This window comes from Salarias fasciatus, chromosome 23, assembly GCF_902148845.1.
Source record: "Salarias fasciatus chromosome 23, fSalaFa1.1, whole genome shotgun sequence".
Taxonomy (NCBI): domain Eukaryota; kingdom Metazoa; phylum Chordata; class Actinopteri; order Blenniiformes; family Blenniidae; genus Salarias; species Salarias fasciatus.
In genome coordinates this window covers 16054986-16069155 of record NC_043766.1, presented here as the reverse complement: position 1 = coordinate 16069155, position 14170 = coordinate 16054986, and the positions used below count along the sequence as shown (strand labels likewise).

The window sequence follows — 14170 nt, the reverse complement described above, 5'->3', positions numbered from 1 at the left end:
GCACAGGCATCTACTGCTTTTTTGGCTTTCCTTGGACTCACACAAGGATTCCTAATGATTTTGTGAATTCATTTTTAAAATTAGAATACAAAATGAGTGGCCCAGTTCACATGGAGGTTTTTTTCAGTCCCAATGAAAGCAATCGTGTTAAACGTGAGTGTATACATAGACGGCAACCACAATGAATCCTCGTTCACAAGGGCCCTGGGTGAAGCGGATTATACGGCATCCTGTCACGTGCACACAAAGTCTCTCATGGAAGTTTCAGGTCTTTAGCATTGCAGTCAGTAGTCCTCAGCGTCAGGCAATGTGTTTTTATCTGCTGGACATCTGCTCACATAATGTTCCAACATCTCCATGATACACTGCTCAAGGAGCGGGCGCTGCCCCTGCCGCCGCGCACAGTGGCATGTCCCATTGCACGAGGGAACGCATGTGCAGAACGAGTAATCCCCCATTTAATCCACCCCGCTGTCAAGGACCGTATATATGAGACACGGAGCGGATTATCAATCTGCGTAGACGACCTCGTACAATCGGATCCGAAATACAATCCACTCCAAGTGAAGCGGATCCAGTCGGATGCTAAACATCCTGGACTTTCTGGTACTCCAAGACAAAGCTAGTGTACGTAACCATGGACCTTCAGTTTTGCAGCCATCTTTTGCTCGCTGGTGAGGAGCTTTAGCATGTTCACCATTATTTGGCCAGTTGATGATTTTTTAGGCAGTTGTTGGGGCCTCTGATAACAGGGAATTACAATACAAAATAGAAAATAAGAAAATGATAAACAGTGAAAAAAAAAAACTATGGTCAGTTCCAGTTGGTGTCCATATTGTCAAGAGAATGTACATATTGTGCAAACACTCCACACCTCCTCTCCATCATTTACACATTTTTGGCATTTTTTAAAAGATAAATCACAAATAGTCCTCTGAGTTTTAAGGAGAAACTGAAGTGTCAAAATAAAAGAAGAAAAATAACTTTGAAGCTTGCACAGCAGAGGCATTCACTGACTCTGTACACAAGAAGAAGCATGAATTACAGGGATTGCACAGAAAATTGTAAAGAATTGTTCACCCAACATATGAGATTTTAAATTTGTCTATATACATATTTGTTAAAATATGTTGTCTCTTTGCTTCAATTATTCTTTTTTCATGTTCTAAAGTGAGGCATGCAAGAAATGATGAACCTCTCAAGATAAATCAGTCACCAGTTTGCATCACTGATATTTTGGAAAGAAAAAGTAGAAAAAAAAAACACAACAAGTGCTTCAGATGCTTCTCAAGTTTATTTAAGTTTACATTTCAATAAATCAGAGTAACAACACTTGCACAAAACCAAAACTGATATCTTCAGAGTGACAGCAATAGATTAAGAGCACTGAGCCGTGCAGCGACAGGCGACGTGGGCCTCTGTGGCTTCCACCAGGTCAATGCTCTTCTCCTGGATGCTGTTCAGACTATTAGGGCGACTCATGTAGGAATCTGCAACAGAAGTAAAGGTTAGGCAGAGTACAATAAGACACTTTCAGTTTTGTGATGAAACAGTGCTTGTTTGTAGGCTCACCTGAGGGTACGCAGTGGTAGCCAACACTGACGGTGGTGGTTCTCACTGGCATGCAGCCTGCCAGGCAGCGCAGCACAGGTTCTACAGAGTAACATTTAGAATTTTGGCCAAAGACGTTGACCTGCTTCTCCAGCTTCACCGACTCAAGTCTCATCAAGCACTCTGGAAAGGTGGAACATACTAGGGTCAACTATGCACTCCTCTTCAGAAACCAAATTCTTATATTCATTGTCTCTTAGCTGTTGTGGATTGTCATGAAGAAAAACCACAAATAGATGATTCATAATATTATAAAATAAAGACAGGTAAATCCTGTAAGTATTACGAGTAGTATCGCGGCAGCTGTCTCCACCCAGAACCCAGGAATGGGCAAAGCTGACTGGGTCCCTGGTCAGGCTTTTGTCTGGTTTGCGGTACCCCTGTCTGACCTCCCCATCAGCTGGTCCACAGAGCCCACAAGTCTTTCCCTTCATCCAGTGTGCAACTTGAACCTGAAAAAATTAATTTGAGAAGAAACAGTCATTTTTAGTATGTACGTAGTAACAATGCCTAGTTATCAGGTAAGAGTATTGTGGTTACATCACCTTTAAGTCCGTTCTGGTGTACTCTACTTCCTGAAGACCGAAGCTTGGAGCCACGAGAGCAACGCCATCACTTCTTTGTCGGATTGAAATTTTGCCTGAAAAGAAGTTCACAGCATTCGCTATACACATATAAATGTGTTTACAATTGCTGAACAAAGTGACTCATTCAACTAATGGATCCATTTATTTGGGTTCCTTAAGAAAAGGTTAAATAAAAGTAGTATATAAAGAAAGGTACCATTAGGATGCTCATACGGGAATCTGGTAATTTTCTGATCCATCAACACTGACTTTGACAGCACCATTCTTCAGATAGAAGTCAACATTGCTGTAGAAGAGCAAATAATATGCACCTGCAACTGTTATTTCGTGGTTCTCAAGGTTTCCCCACAAAATGTGATATAAATAGTGATAGCTCTTACATGAGTCCAATCTTCACATTGACCTCATATTGGTTGGTTGCTTGGTCTTTCTTCAGCAGAACCATGAATTTCAATTCAGCTGTACAATCTTGGGACAAGATCTGTGGGCAAAGGTGAGGTATGTCGCTGCTGAATGAATTGCCATTGAATGTTCTCACTTTGTCTTGGAAAATTCTGCACTCATCTACAATGAAAGAAGAAAAAATATATTTAGCTTCTTAAATATAAATGGGAAAACTGACACACATGTGGAAGCTGTAACTTTCAGTAATTTCACCTGAAGTGGCCTTAGCAACCAGATTAATGATGTTGCCAGCCAAGTTCTGGTCTGTGTTCACATCATAAGCAGATGTCCAATTGGCAGAGGACATTGGGAGACCCACTCCAGTCTGTAGATGGTAGTCTGTAAAATTTAACAGAAAAAAGTTGACAATAAGACAATAGGACGAGAACAACTTCTGACACCCATATTTACTCTGCATGAGCGTGTGTGTGTGTGTGTGTGTGTGTGGTGGGGGGGGGGGGGGGTTACCTTTGATGTCTGCAGTGCAACATTAACACTTTTCTCAGAAGCAGCAGCTACTGTCAGTTTGATCTGGTTTCGAAGGTACTTGGTCCTTGCAATGCTCAGTCCACTTTCCTCAGCCATGAGGCCAATGAATTTTGACAACCTAGACCAGTGCAGATTAGAAATTAGGTAACAATACATATGAGTTCCACTTCAACTTAGGACAATTGATGAAGTTTATTTTCAGAGCTTTTGTGCTTGAAGTGATAGTGTTGCCTTCGTTTGTGACTTACCACTTCATGTACAACTGCATGCGACTTGGAAGTTTCTCCCAACTCATTTTAAGGCGGGCTGCTGGCTTTTGATCCACAACACCAGTTTCAGCTGTGATCTCAGCCTTGTATTGTTTGCATTCAGAGCCCAGCCAACCTTGCCCTAAGAGAAAATGTAAATCAAGTCAATCCCAAATATCACGGTAATTGAAACAATCTTGTTATAGTTTTGTAAACATCCTTTTACCATCAGTTTGTGGTTGCTGAGCACCACGCCATCAGCACAGAGTCTCCAGTTGTTGTCTCTAGCCAAGTTGGGCAACAATAACCTGCAGTCTAGAAGTGACTTTATCAACATAAGCTGCAATCTGGTACCCCTGTGCTTCAGCTGTCACACCCCGGATGAGAACGGTCACAATTGGAGCAACAGATTAGCTAGGTATTTAGCTGGAAGTTCAGAGGCAAAAGGGCATTGATGTTATTGAAGGGCTCATTTTGTGTTATGTGACAGTAAATATTTTGATGTGATAAACTAGCCTATTGTAGATGGTCTCAAAACTGTAAGCACTGCTCTTGCTGTTGGCACGGCCTGTGGATGAGGGCATGCTGCCAAAAGAAAAAGCGCACATTTAGCCTGCTCAAACAAACGTACTGAAGTGGCTATCTGACGTGGTAGGATCTTTACCTGGTGGATGTGGTTCTTGACAAGTCCATGGTATATAGGTCTTGCTGTGACCACAGATATTGTTTTATTAATTTTCTATAATGCCATAATATTTATGTTTTTTTTTCCCTTTTTTAATGATAGAAGGTGAATTTGACCCACCTTTGACTGGGAGCTTGAACTTGAGAGGAGGAATGCTTCTGGACTGGCTGGATGACTGACTGCTTGAAACTACTCCTTGATGAGCTGCTGGACTTCTTTGTCCTGTGATAAGCGCTTGCTGGGAGCGAGAGTTTAGAACGCCGCCTGCTTCCAGCAGCTGAGTTCTGTATTTTGCGGGATGAGGAGCTGGAGCTTGATTGGGAAGATGAAGAGTTGGAGAGGCTTGAGCGTGAGCTGCTAGAGCTAGAGCTGGTTGATTGAGGAGCTGCTCGCGCTGGAGGGAACTTGATGTGCCATTGTTTAGACCAGGAATCAGGATTTTCTTCAGTTCAGTAGGACCATTCTTGGACTCAAGGATTTCCTCTTCCTCACTCCTGGAAATAACTTTCATGATCTTATCTGCTGATCTCTGTCCAACTTGAATTTCAACTGCAATCTTCTCAACGGCTGTCCCAGTTGCTAAAATACACATAAGTAAACATGTTACATTTGTTTCTTACAAATATCTTGAATTAGTTACCGTAGTAATTACTTTCACTTGCCTGGAGTAATTGCAAGTTCAGCAACTGCTTTCCAATCATAGAGTATAATGGGGATGCCCTGATGTAGGAAGCGTTGTAAGCTTGAGTCTCACCACATATTTTATAACCAAAGGTTTGCTTTTCCAAGCATCTTTTCTTCCCAATGCTTTTGGGGAGTGGGATGTCACCTTTTTGTTTTGGGCCTGGATGCGGAGTTCAGATGATCTGGACTGTAAACCCACAGCATCGGTCAGACATAATTTTTTGAGCTGATGAGAAATTTGTGTTATTAAAAAAAAAAAAGTGTTCTGTTGGTGAAACTTACTTGACTACCAAACAAGGAGGATGCCATCCTTGAAGCCTGTGATTTGTGAGCCTCCGATGATTGCCCTATCGCAACGTTCAGCTGGAATCAGTGGTGTGAGTGTGGTAACATTCATATTTCCTACAACAGCAAAAGTCTCAAGTCTATTGTGGGAAAGACAAAAAAATGTTAGACCACATCAAAATACCAAGCCTAAAATTACAGAGGGGCAATAAAACCTGTACATACTCTGCTTTGCAAGCTTAGTGATTCCCTGAACAGGCAAAAGCTCAAGCTTGAAGTTGCTCCAGTCATATCAACTCTTGCTTCCATCTTTGCAGGAACAACTGAGTGAACACGGGCTCTTGACATTACAGCAGCCTTGAACTGATCAGTATTAACACCCATAACTGCATAGGTGTGAGCAGAGACACTGTAGGAAACGGGAAACGTGAATTAGATGGGTTATTTTTCTGACTACAGTTCGCCCCATTTTTTAACTGTTGAGAAAAAGCTTGACTGAAAAGCGGTAAAAGATTTACAGGGGATTTACCTTGGAGTGATTACAGCGCTCATTCTGATGTCAGACTTAAGAAGCTGGGCAAGACGGAAGTTCTCTCTGGCAAGTGGTGGGTCCACTTTGACTGTAACTTTAAAACAAACAAAAAATAAATTAATTAAAAAAAAATCTTTAAATCATTAGCTCGCATGGACCACAGTCGGGGGAAAAAAACCAACAAAACAAAAAGCTTGCAAGTCTTACCGTTGACAGGTACAACAACCACTGCAGAGGTGTACAGGCTGAGTGACATAGGCAAGCCAATAGCAGTGGGAAGGATGCGACGAATCTCACTAAGCAGCAGTGGTTGAGCATAATAATGTTTGTAACCAGACATCAGCTTCTGAAGGACCTCTCTCAAAATGATTTCAGGTCTGACTTCCTTTGCAAGCTGTAAACATAAAGTTGCTAGTTATGCACTAAATATGCAAAAAAGAAAAAAAAATCCTATTGGTCAAATGAAACCCTGGTAGATACACTACCTCACTGATCTGTTCAACAATAAGATTCTCAAAGCTGCCATATGCAACTTCCTGTCCGAAGATTTTCACATATGCAGAGGCAAGAGGCTGGCTTGATGGTTCAGCTTTCCATGAAGACAGCTGTGATGGAAAAAAAAAAACACTTCAAGATGAAAACCGAATCTCTAAAAATGACTGAGAAATCCTAGTTTTTTTTTACAAATGTGTGTTTCTCATTGAAATTGCTCCTTAAACTTACAGCTTTAAGGATTGCTTTCATCTTGTTGACCCTTTGCTCATTCTGAGGAATGTTCTGGTTTTTCACCAAGGCCTCCTGGATTCCCTCACTTCTCACGCCAATCTGTTCAAAAGCAAAACAAGTGCAATGATATTGATGCAGTTTTTAAAACGAGTAACTATAATGTCACTAATAATCCAAAAAGTTTACATTTATATTGTAGCTAAATCAGAAAATAGTTTGAACAGAAGAAGATGATATGGTCGACAATTGCAGAACGTATAGGTTTTTGTCTAATGTTGAGGGAAGAAAAGTGGACTTCCCATTTTAATAACTATTCCTATTTTTGCTGTTTTATTTTTGGTAACAGTCCTTGTTTTGTGTTAGATGAATGAATGTGTAGCATGTTCCTGATATATAGCTGATAATAATTAGGAAAATTTTAATATGTATGTACAATTAATTCTCTGATTTGAAAATAATGTGGATCTTTATTTTTTTTAGTCATGGGTGCAAGAAATGGTCGTACCTCAAGAACATCAGCATAAGCTCCGGCCAGATAAGCACGGGCTTTGGCAACCACAGTTTTTGGTAGAAAAGCTGCGGCCTCATTGATGTAGTAGGCACTGGCAGCAGCACCAACCATCCAGGGATCTGCAAGGTAAGAGACAAAAATGTATCATATTGTGTGTATCGATCTAAACTTGCCCATGAAACGAAGACATTTGTCTTTACTTACAGTTGTAGGTATCAGCATAGAGAGATCTGCTGTAGCGGTAGCTCTGTCTGTCCAGTCTGGGGCTGAGGACCCTAATGGCAAGACTGCAGGCAGCAGAACTAAAAGAAGAGTATGAAATATTTATGACTGTTCCTGCTGTTGTTTTTTGTTTGTTTTGAATCCATGGCAAATTAGAAACAGTAACATGTTGTAGGCTCTTACACAGACTCAAAGTCAGGAGCGGCACTCTTAGTCATGGACTTCATGTAAGAGTAGATGAAACTGGAGATCTGGTCATTATTTTCTTTGGCGATGGCATTGGCAAGTGTCATCACCAGACCAGTGGAGGGCTTTGTCTCAAACAGGACAATAGCAGCAGCCATACGGAGTTCTTGGTGTTCTTTGCTCATAAACAGTTGAATGACTGTTTCCTGGACCTAATTCACAAAGGTCAAGGCTACTAAGTACAACTACACATGCCATGGTGCATTTATTTCTTTCAATAGATAACAGAGAACAGAAAATATTTTCTTACCGGTCTGGGGTGATTCTTAGCAATGTTCCTCAGGGCCAGAACAGCTTCAATGTGAACTCTGAGAGGGAGATTAGCAGCAGTACTGCCAAATCCAGGCAAGACTTTCTGGATTGGTTTATAGCTAGCAAGATGTCCAGCGTTACCCAGAACTTTGAGAGAGGTAATGATCTTCTCAATTTCTTGTCTTTCTACAGCCTGGGCAAGACGTTCATGGAAAGGCTTTGGAAGAAAGAAGAAAAAAAACAACAACAACAAATAAACAATACAGTTACTGACGTCAAAGATAATTTTGAGCATGTTAAGAGAGAATTGTTTCATACGTACTTTTACAAGGTCAGAAGAGCAGCCTGGGTTCTCCACACACTGTTTTGCCACCAGGGTACCATAGCCCAGCAAGACAATGTTCCACAGAACGCTGTGTTCTCGGAATTTTTCATTTTGAATCATATCCTAAAGCACATGAGGAATGTATACTTAATTTTAGGTAACATCTTTTTCATCATTCTTAATATAAAAGAAGATTTAAAAATGAACTTGCCTGAGCAAACTTGATAGCTTCATTGCTAGCTTTCACTAAGTGAACAGAGACCAGGAGAACGTGGGCAGCTTCAAGAGAACTCAGCTCTTTTTTAAGAAACCTGTCCATGACGAACTGCAGAGCAACATGAGAACGAATGGCAGGAATGGCATTGAGAATCCAGTGCCTACAAATAAAGATGAATTAGTTAAATATTCATAGCAAGATTGTGTCTTAATTGTCCCTGAATGAAAGATGCATTTACCTCTGATCTTGGTTATCTTTGATCTGATTCCAGACAGTCAGGATTCTTTCATATTGAGCTTCACGCAGCAGCTGAATGAGCGCAATGTACTTGAGAGGACTTTCTTCATGGACCCTGTCTCTGTTAGAACTCCCCAAATGGCTCAGAAGATCAATAACCTGAAAAAAAAAACAAAGCGTTTCATATAGGTATATGTATAGACACCCAGTGGATTATAGAGTAAGTTGACCTCACAATCTGATTCCACTGAGATTCACTTCTCTCCAAACGACTGGAAGGATCCAAAAGACTGAAAGGGGTCTGGTAGACCTCGCTGCCAAATTCATACAGCAGGGTGCTGCTCTGATTGTACTCTGTGTTTTTGTTGGACTCCACTGGAGCACTCTTTTGCTCCAGGTATATCAGGTTTTGCCTGTGAGTACACATACATTATAGTTAATCACCAGTAAGATACCATGTTCTGGATATAGCTGAATCAATTCTTTGCGTTTATTCAGAAGACTTCAAAACAACCTTATCTGATCTAGGGGCTGCAAACTATAACTTGAAGAGAATACGCCTGGTTGCATGCACATTTCATGGAACACTTAAAGAGAAAACTTCAAAAAGTTCAACTGTACTATCTATTTGGTTTTAAAATACTTGCCTAGATTCCATCTGGGGACCACCATGCATGGTCTCAAAAGGTGCATACTGGTAAATCTCTGTAACTGTTGCTTCCAAGAGTCGAGCACTGTTGGCTTCTGGTTTCAGTGTGTAGTTATAGAAAGACGCTCCATTCAGGGCCCTTGATTTCTGCATCAATGACACCAACACAGTCATCAAACCAGCACACCAAGTTATTCACTATAAGTGAGTATTAAGGGGAAATTAGCTCTTACTCTCTCACACTCGGGACATTTCTCCATGTAAGACAAGCCGATGTCGTTTACAACTTTGTCTTGGCATTGGTTCAGGTCCTTGGTCTTGGTCAGATAGATACGCTCAGCTTTTTGATCATCTGAAATGATGTACTGGGTCTTGCACGTACCCTGAGCTCCAAGCTAGTATACAAAAATCAAAATATCATTTTCTATGGTGGCTGCATATGGATTTAAGAGAAAAAGGAAATTTATATATGAAAATTGTACCTCTTGAAGTTCGTACACATTCTGGGTGTTCTTGATTTTTATTTGAAAGATGTTGATGATTCCCCTGTAGATGTTCAGCAGAGTTTTAGGGATAGCTGCTGGTGCATACACTTTACCAACATTACCATTGGTGTACTGAAACTTGACGGGTGTCAAGTGTTGAGTGAAGTTGGCTGTAATGGAATCATCTTTGGCCCATTTTCCCTTGTACTCAAAGAACTGTGGAGCATCCAGCTACAGAGACAAGAGAGAGTTTTGGTAAATAAATAAGCATTACAGATTTACAGTAATTTCATATGTACATTTTTTACATGAAGTCTGGTTTGCATTGATTTTTTTTTTTTTTTTTGTATTTCTGATATAAATAATAATGGAGGGTCTTTGCCTGCAGAGTGACATTGTTGGAACTGTCAGCATGAAGCTGAACTTTGCTCAGGATTTTAACTCCAGCTCGAGCAAGGCCCTCTTCAGGCATGCCTCCCATGAGTTTGGCTTCATATTTGTAGACGTAGATCTGGTCTGGAGCAAACTCTGGAACTGAATAAAAGGAAAACAGATCGAAAAAAAAAATCTGTTTACACTGTAGTTGTAGATTGACATTATTGAGAATTTGTTTTTTTTTATTTCAACAAAACATCTTACCATGGTTTCCCTGGTTGGCAGCTACAAAATAGAATCATAAAAGTAAAATTAACTTAGAGATCATTAGAAGCAATATATATGCAAAACATTTATAATTTTATAGTAAGGATTTGCTTTATTTTTAGTTTCGTTTTACTGGAAACTCTTTTCAATCATGTTTTACCTCTAAAACATTTTACTGTCAGCTAAGGCAGTAGTAGATTTGTAAAAATTAAAATACTGTTTTCTTTACACTTTACGCTTTGTAAAATTACTTAAGTTACTTCTTTGTTAAATCTTTGTAGCTTTGTCACAGTCATTCTCTCAAAAAAATCATATTATTCAATTAATACATTTAGGTTTAACTACAAATTTGAACAAGTTAATGAGTTTCAAATGCCAAAAGACATACTCACCCACAAGGGCCACTGCAAGAGCTAACACAAACACCCTCATGGCTGGTGATTGCGGAATTCTGAGACCAGAGGGCTCCCTTTTATATGCAGTTTTCGGCAACTGTGCCCATCAAAATTTATCATTAACTAACCAGTTACTGAAGTTACAGTGCCCTGATCCTGCATACTAAACAGTCAATAAACATCAAAGATGTAGTTATTTGTCTTAACCTGACTCCTGACTTTCCTGAAATTTCCCAATGTCCCAAATAGAGAAAAAAAGATTTGTTGTCTTGATGACATGACACAAACACAAATGATGCAAAATTTAAATTTCATTTTGTTTTTTTAACATAATTTTCTTTTAGTTCACATGTGACGTGTTACTTGGATGTCACATATATTTCTGTTTTTAACTGGACTGACAAGTTAGTCCTTGAAATTTGCACCACATACTTGACTAGTTTATGCCCCGGATCATTGTGCACCTTAGAGAGAATGAATAAATCCCCAACACCATGAATAAATTATTGTAGAAATATCTATATAACACCTTAAAAAAATGCAAAGCGTTTTCACAGCTAATAATGAAAAAAGCTAGAATAACAACAGTGAAAAGTGAACAGCAAGAGTGAAAAGATTTCACATTTAAATAACACATCTGAACAGTTAGCGAGAAACAAATTACAAAAGAGAAGCATGAAAATGAAAGGAAAATTGAAATAGACTGACAGAGTAAATCAAATATGATAAATCAGATATTGTTACATCAAATGAACATAGTAATATGAACTAATGTTGATCTCCATTCATGTCATCGCACAATAAGTTTATTTCTGCAGGTCTTACAGTAAATTGTAATGTAATGTAAAATAACTGAAAACCCATATGCTGTCTCGAAAAATAACGAAAAATGCCAATATTGTATCACCTTCAGCCAAAGATGATATAATGTTACACTGTTTTTTCAAGCTAGGTCATTTTGTACTGACCTGTAAATGTGTTATGTCACCTTGCTCTGAAGTTTTGTTGACTGTGCAAAGAAAAGAACTCAGCACATATTAACTTAACTTTTATATTACAAGCTATTGAAGAAAATTCAATCAGTTAAACCAAGATTATAAAGTTATCAGGATGCTTTATCACATTAATTTTATTTCTCAGATAATAGTGTAATTGAAAGCTAGGCAAGTTTATTTGTTTCGCACCATTTAGACACAGGGCCAGGTACAGTCAGGATTGGGTGGCAGTCGACAGCCGGGTGACTGGCGACCTGATCCCCAATGCAGAGGCCAGCTCTCGGGACATTGAATGTCACCTCATTGGGGGAATGAGCCTGAGCTTGTGAGGGAGGTTGAGAAGTACTGCCTAGATATAGTTGGAGTCACCTCCACACACAGCCTGAGTCCTGGAACCCAATCCCTTGAGAGGAGCTGGACTCTCCACTTCTCTGGCATTGCCCGCCGTGAGAGGTGGTGGGCTGGTGTTGGTTTACTTATAGTCCCACAGCTCAGCCACCATGTGTTGGATTTCACCCCAGAGCAAGAGGGTCGTATCCCTGCGCCTTCTTGCCGGGGACACTGTTGTTTCGGCTTACAGGCTGAACAGCTGTACCTTCTTGGAGTCCGTAGAGGGGTGCTGGACAGGGCTCTGACCAAGGTCATCTGACCCCGCCATGTGTTTTGGACACGCAGGTGAAGAAGAGGAGCAGAGCTGTCGACTGATCACCACCTGGTGGTGAGTTGGATTCGCTGGCGGAGGAGGAAAATGGACAGATTTGGCAGACCCACACATGCTGTGAAAGTCTATTGGGAATGTCTGGCAGAGTCCTCTGTCAGCACAGTTTTTAACTCCCACCTCTGAGAGAGCTTCTCCCATACCTCAAGGTAGGCTGAGAACACAGAGTCCAAGTGGACCATGTTCTCCATCTCCATTGTTGAAGAAGCTGCCCGGAGCTGTGGTGGTAAGGTCTCTGGTTCCTGCTATGTCGGCAACCCCCAAACCTGCTGATGGACACAGGAAGTAAGGGATGCCATCAAGCTGAAGAGGGAGTCCTATCGTCCTGTCTCACTGGCACATGGGACTCCAGAAGCAGCTGCCAGGTACCTGCAAGCTAAGTGAACTTCAGCCCTAGTGGCTGTGGAGGCAAAAACTCGGGTCTGGGAGGAGTTCAAGGAGGCCATGGAGGAAGATTGTCGGTTGACCCTTGAAGAAATTCGGGCAACCATCCTCAGAAGGGGAAAACAGCTCTCCCCCAACACTGTTTACGGTGGAGGTGGGAAGCTGCTGACCTTGCTGGAGGGACTATCTGTCTTGGCTGGCCAGGGAACGCCTTGGGATCCTCCCAGAAGAGCTGGTGGAAGTGTCTGGAGACAGGGAATTCTGGGTATTCCTGCTTATACTGCCGCCCCTGCTACCCGGCCCTGGTTAAGCGGTAGATGATGGGTATATATTTAGACACAAGGCAATTCACAATACTTTGTAAGGCACAAAATAATATCATAAAAATATAAATGAGAGACATATGTTAACACAAAGGGAAAAAAGAGCAGATTTATAAAATGCACAACAAAGGTTAATAAATAACTACACAGTTATAATAATGGATGTACATTGATTCAATGTATATCCATTGGAATAAACACATTTCAATGTCATTGAAATGTGTTTATTTCAAAGCTTGAGCAAATGATAATGCTTCAAAGAATGGTTTAAAAGGACTGAAGCAACAATTACCGGTATTTGTGAACATGAATTATGAATCAAACAAAAACAAAAACCATGTCATTACTCGATTCAAGCTTCAGCACTTCACACCATCTGCTGTATACAGCATTTTTTAAAAGCATAAAATTCAGCGTTTTGATGCAAGTGTGAGCATATAAATCCTAAAAGGTTTACTTGTTTTAAAGCTATTTTCTTAATGATTCTCTGCACATTTATAATTCATCAAAACCATGTATTGCTCCTTATTCTTGCAATAAAGATAATCAGCTAATTTATCCCAGGTTGTCTGATAATCTGTAGCCTTTGTTGTTACCAGTTAAGTGTTAATGCTTCCTGTCACACTCATTATGCTGCAAGCTCAGTATATCATCACTACTTTAAATGCTACACTTGCGGGCAGTTTTTCTATAATTGTAATTGATACCAGACATGCATGGCAGGTTAAATGGCGAACCTTAACTGCCGCTCGGTGTGAATGTGAGTGTGGATGGTTGTCTGTGCCAATGTGTTGGCCCTGCGACAGACTGGCGAACTGTCTGGAGAGTACCCAACTCTCGCCCAAAGTAGCTTCGATTGGCTCCATCCCCCGACAACCCTGAAAAGGACAAGCGGCTTAGAAAATGAATGAATGAATGTCCTGATACCAGCTATTTGAGCAAAAGTGTTTACTTTAGCCGAATGAATCAGAGTGAATTAAACTATGCATGCTAGTTCATGACTAAACCAGTTATACATATCGATTAAAAAAGTTTGAAACTTTCAGGTTCCCTACAGTTTTATGTTTGAACAGTTAAGAAAGTGTTTTACTCTCCGTTGGTTTCGCACTGTCATATGAGACCAATGGAATTGTGCTGAATAACTCCTGTTAATCTACAGCATTAAATAAGCGTACAAAACAAAATTTCAGATCTCTTTGTGAAGTGTTAGCTGTCTATATCTGATATTTCACTTTGCAAAATCAAAAAAGGTACAACATACAATATGCAGGCACACAT

General features: G+C 40.4%; 1 protein-coding gene across 1 annotated transcript; it reads right to left on the bottom strand.

Annotated features, from left to right (window-relative positions):
- Positions 1-1364: 1364 nt before the first annotated feature.
- Positions 1365-10509, bottom strand: LOC115381893 (vitellogenin-2-like). Its single transcript, XM_030083523.1, is given in 42 exon segments — positions 1365-1490; positions 1573-1734; positions 1898-2063; positions 2157-2251; positions 2395-2411; positions 2413-2484; positions 2579-2762; positions 2856-2966; positions 2969-2981; positions 3111-3249; positions 3380-3515; positions 3596-3674; positions 3676-3791; positions 3879-3954; positions 3956-3964; positions 4044-4066; positions 4134-4252; positions 4254-4462; positions 4465-4643; positions 4723-4930; positions 5031-5105; positions 5107-5173; positions 5255-5318; positions 5321-5442; positions 5563-5659; positions 5773-5922; positions 6014-6170; positions 6289-6390; positions 6797-6921; positions 7007-7104; positions 7208-7422; positions 7521-7739; positions 7845-7970; positions 8059-8224; positions 8303-8443; positions 8532-8714; positions 8949-9097; positions 9184-9345; positions 9433-9666; positions 9818-9969; positions 10075-10095; positions 10470-10509. Coding segments are annotated over 42 exon segments (5091 nt in total). The 3' UTR covers positions 1365-1377.
- Between the last annotated feature and the right edge of the window lie 3661 nt (positions 10510-14170).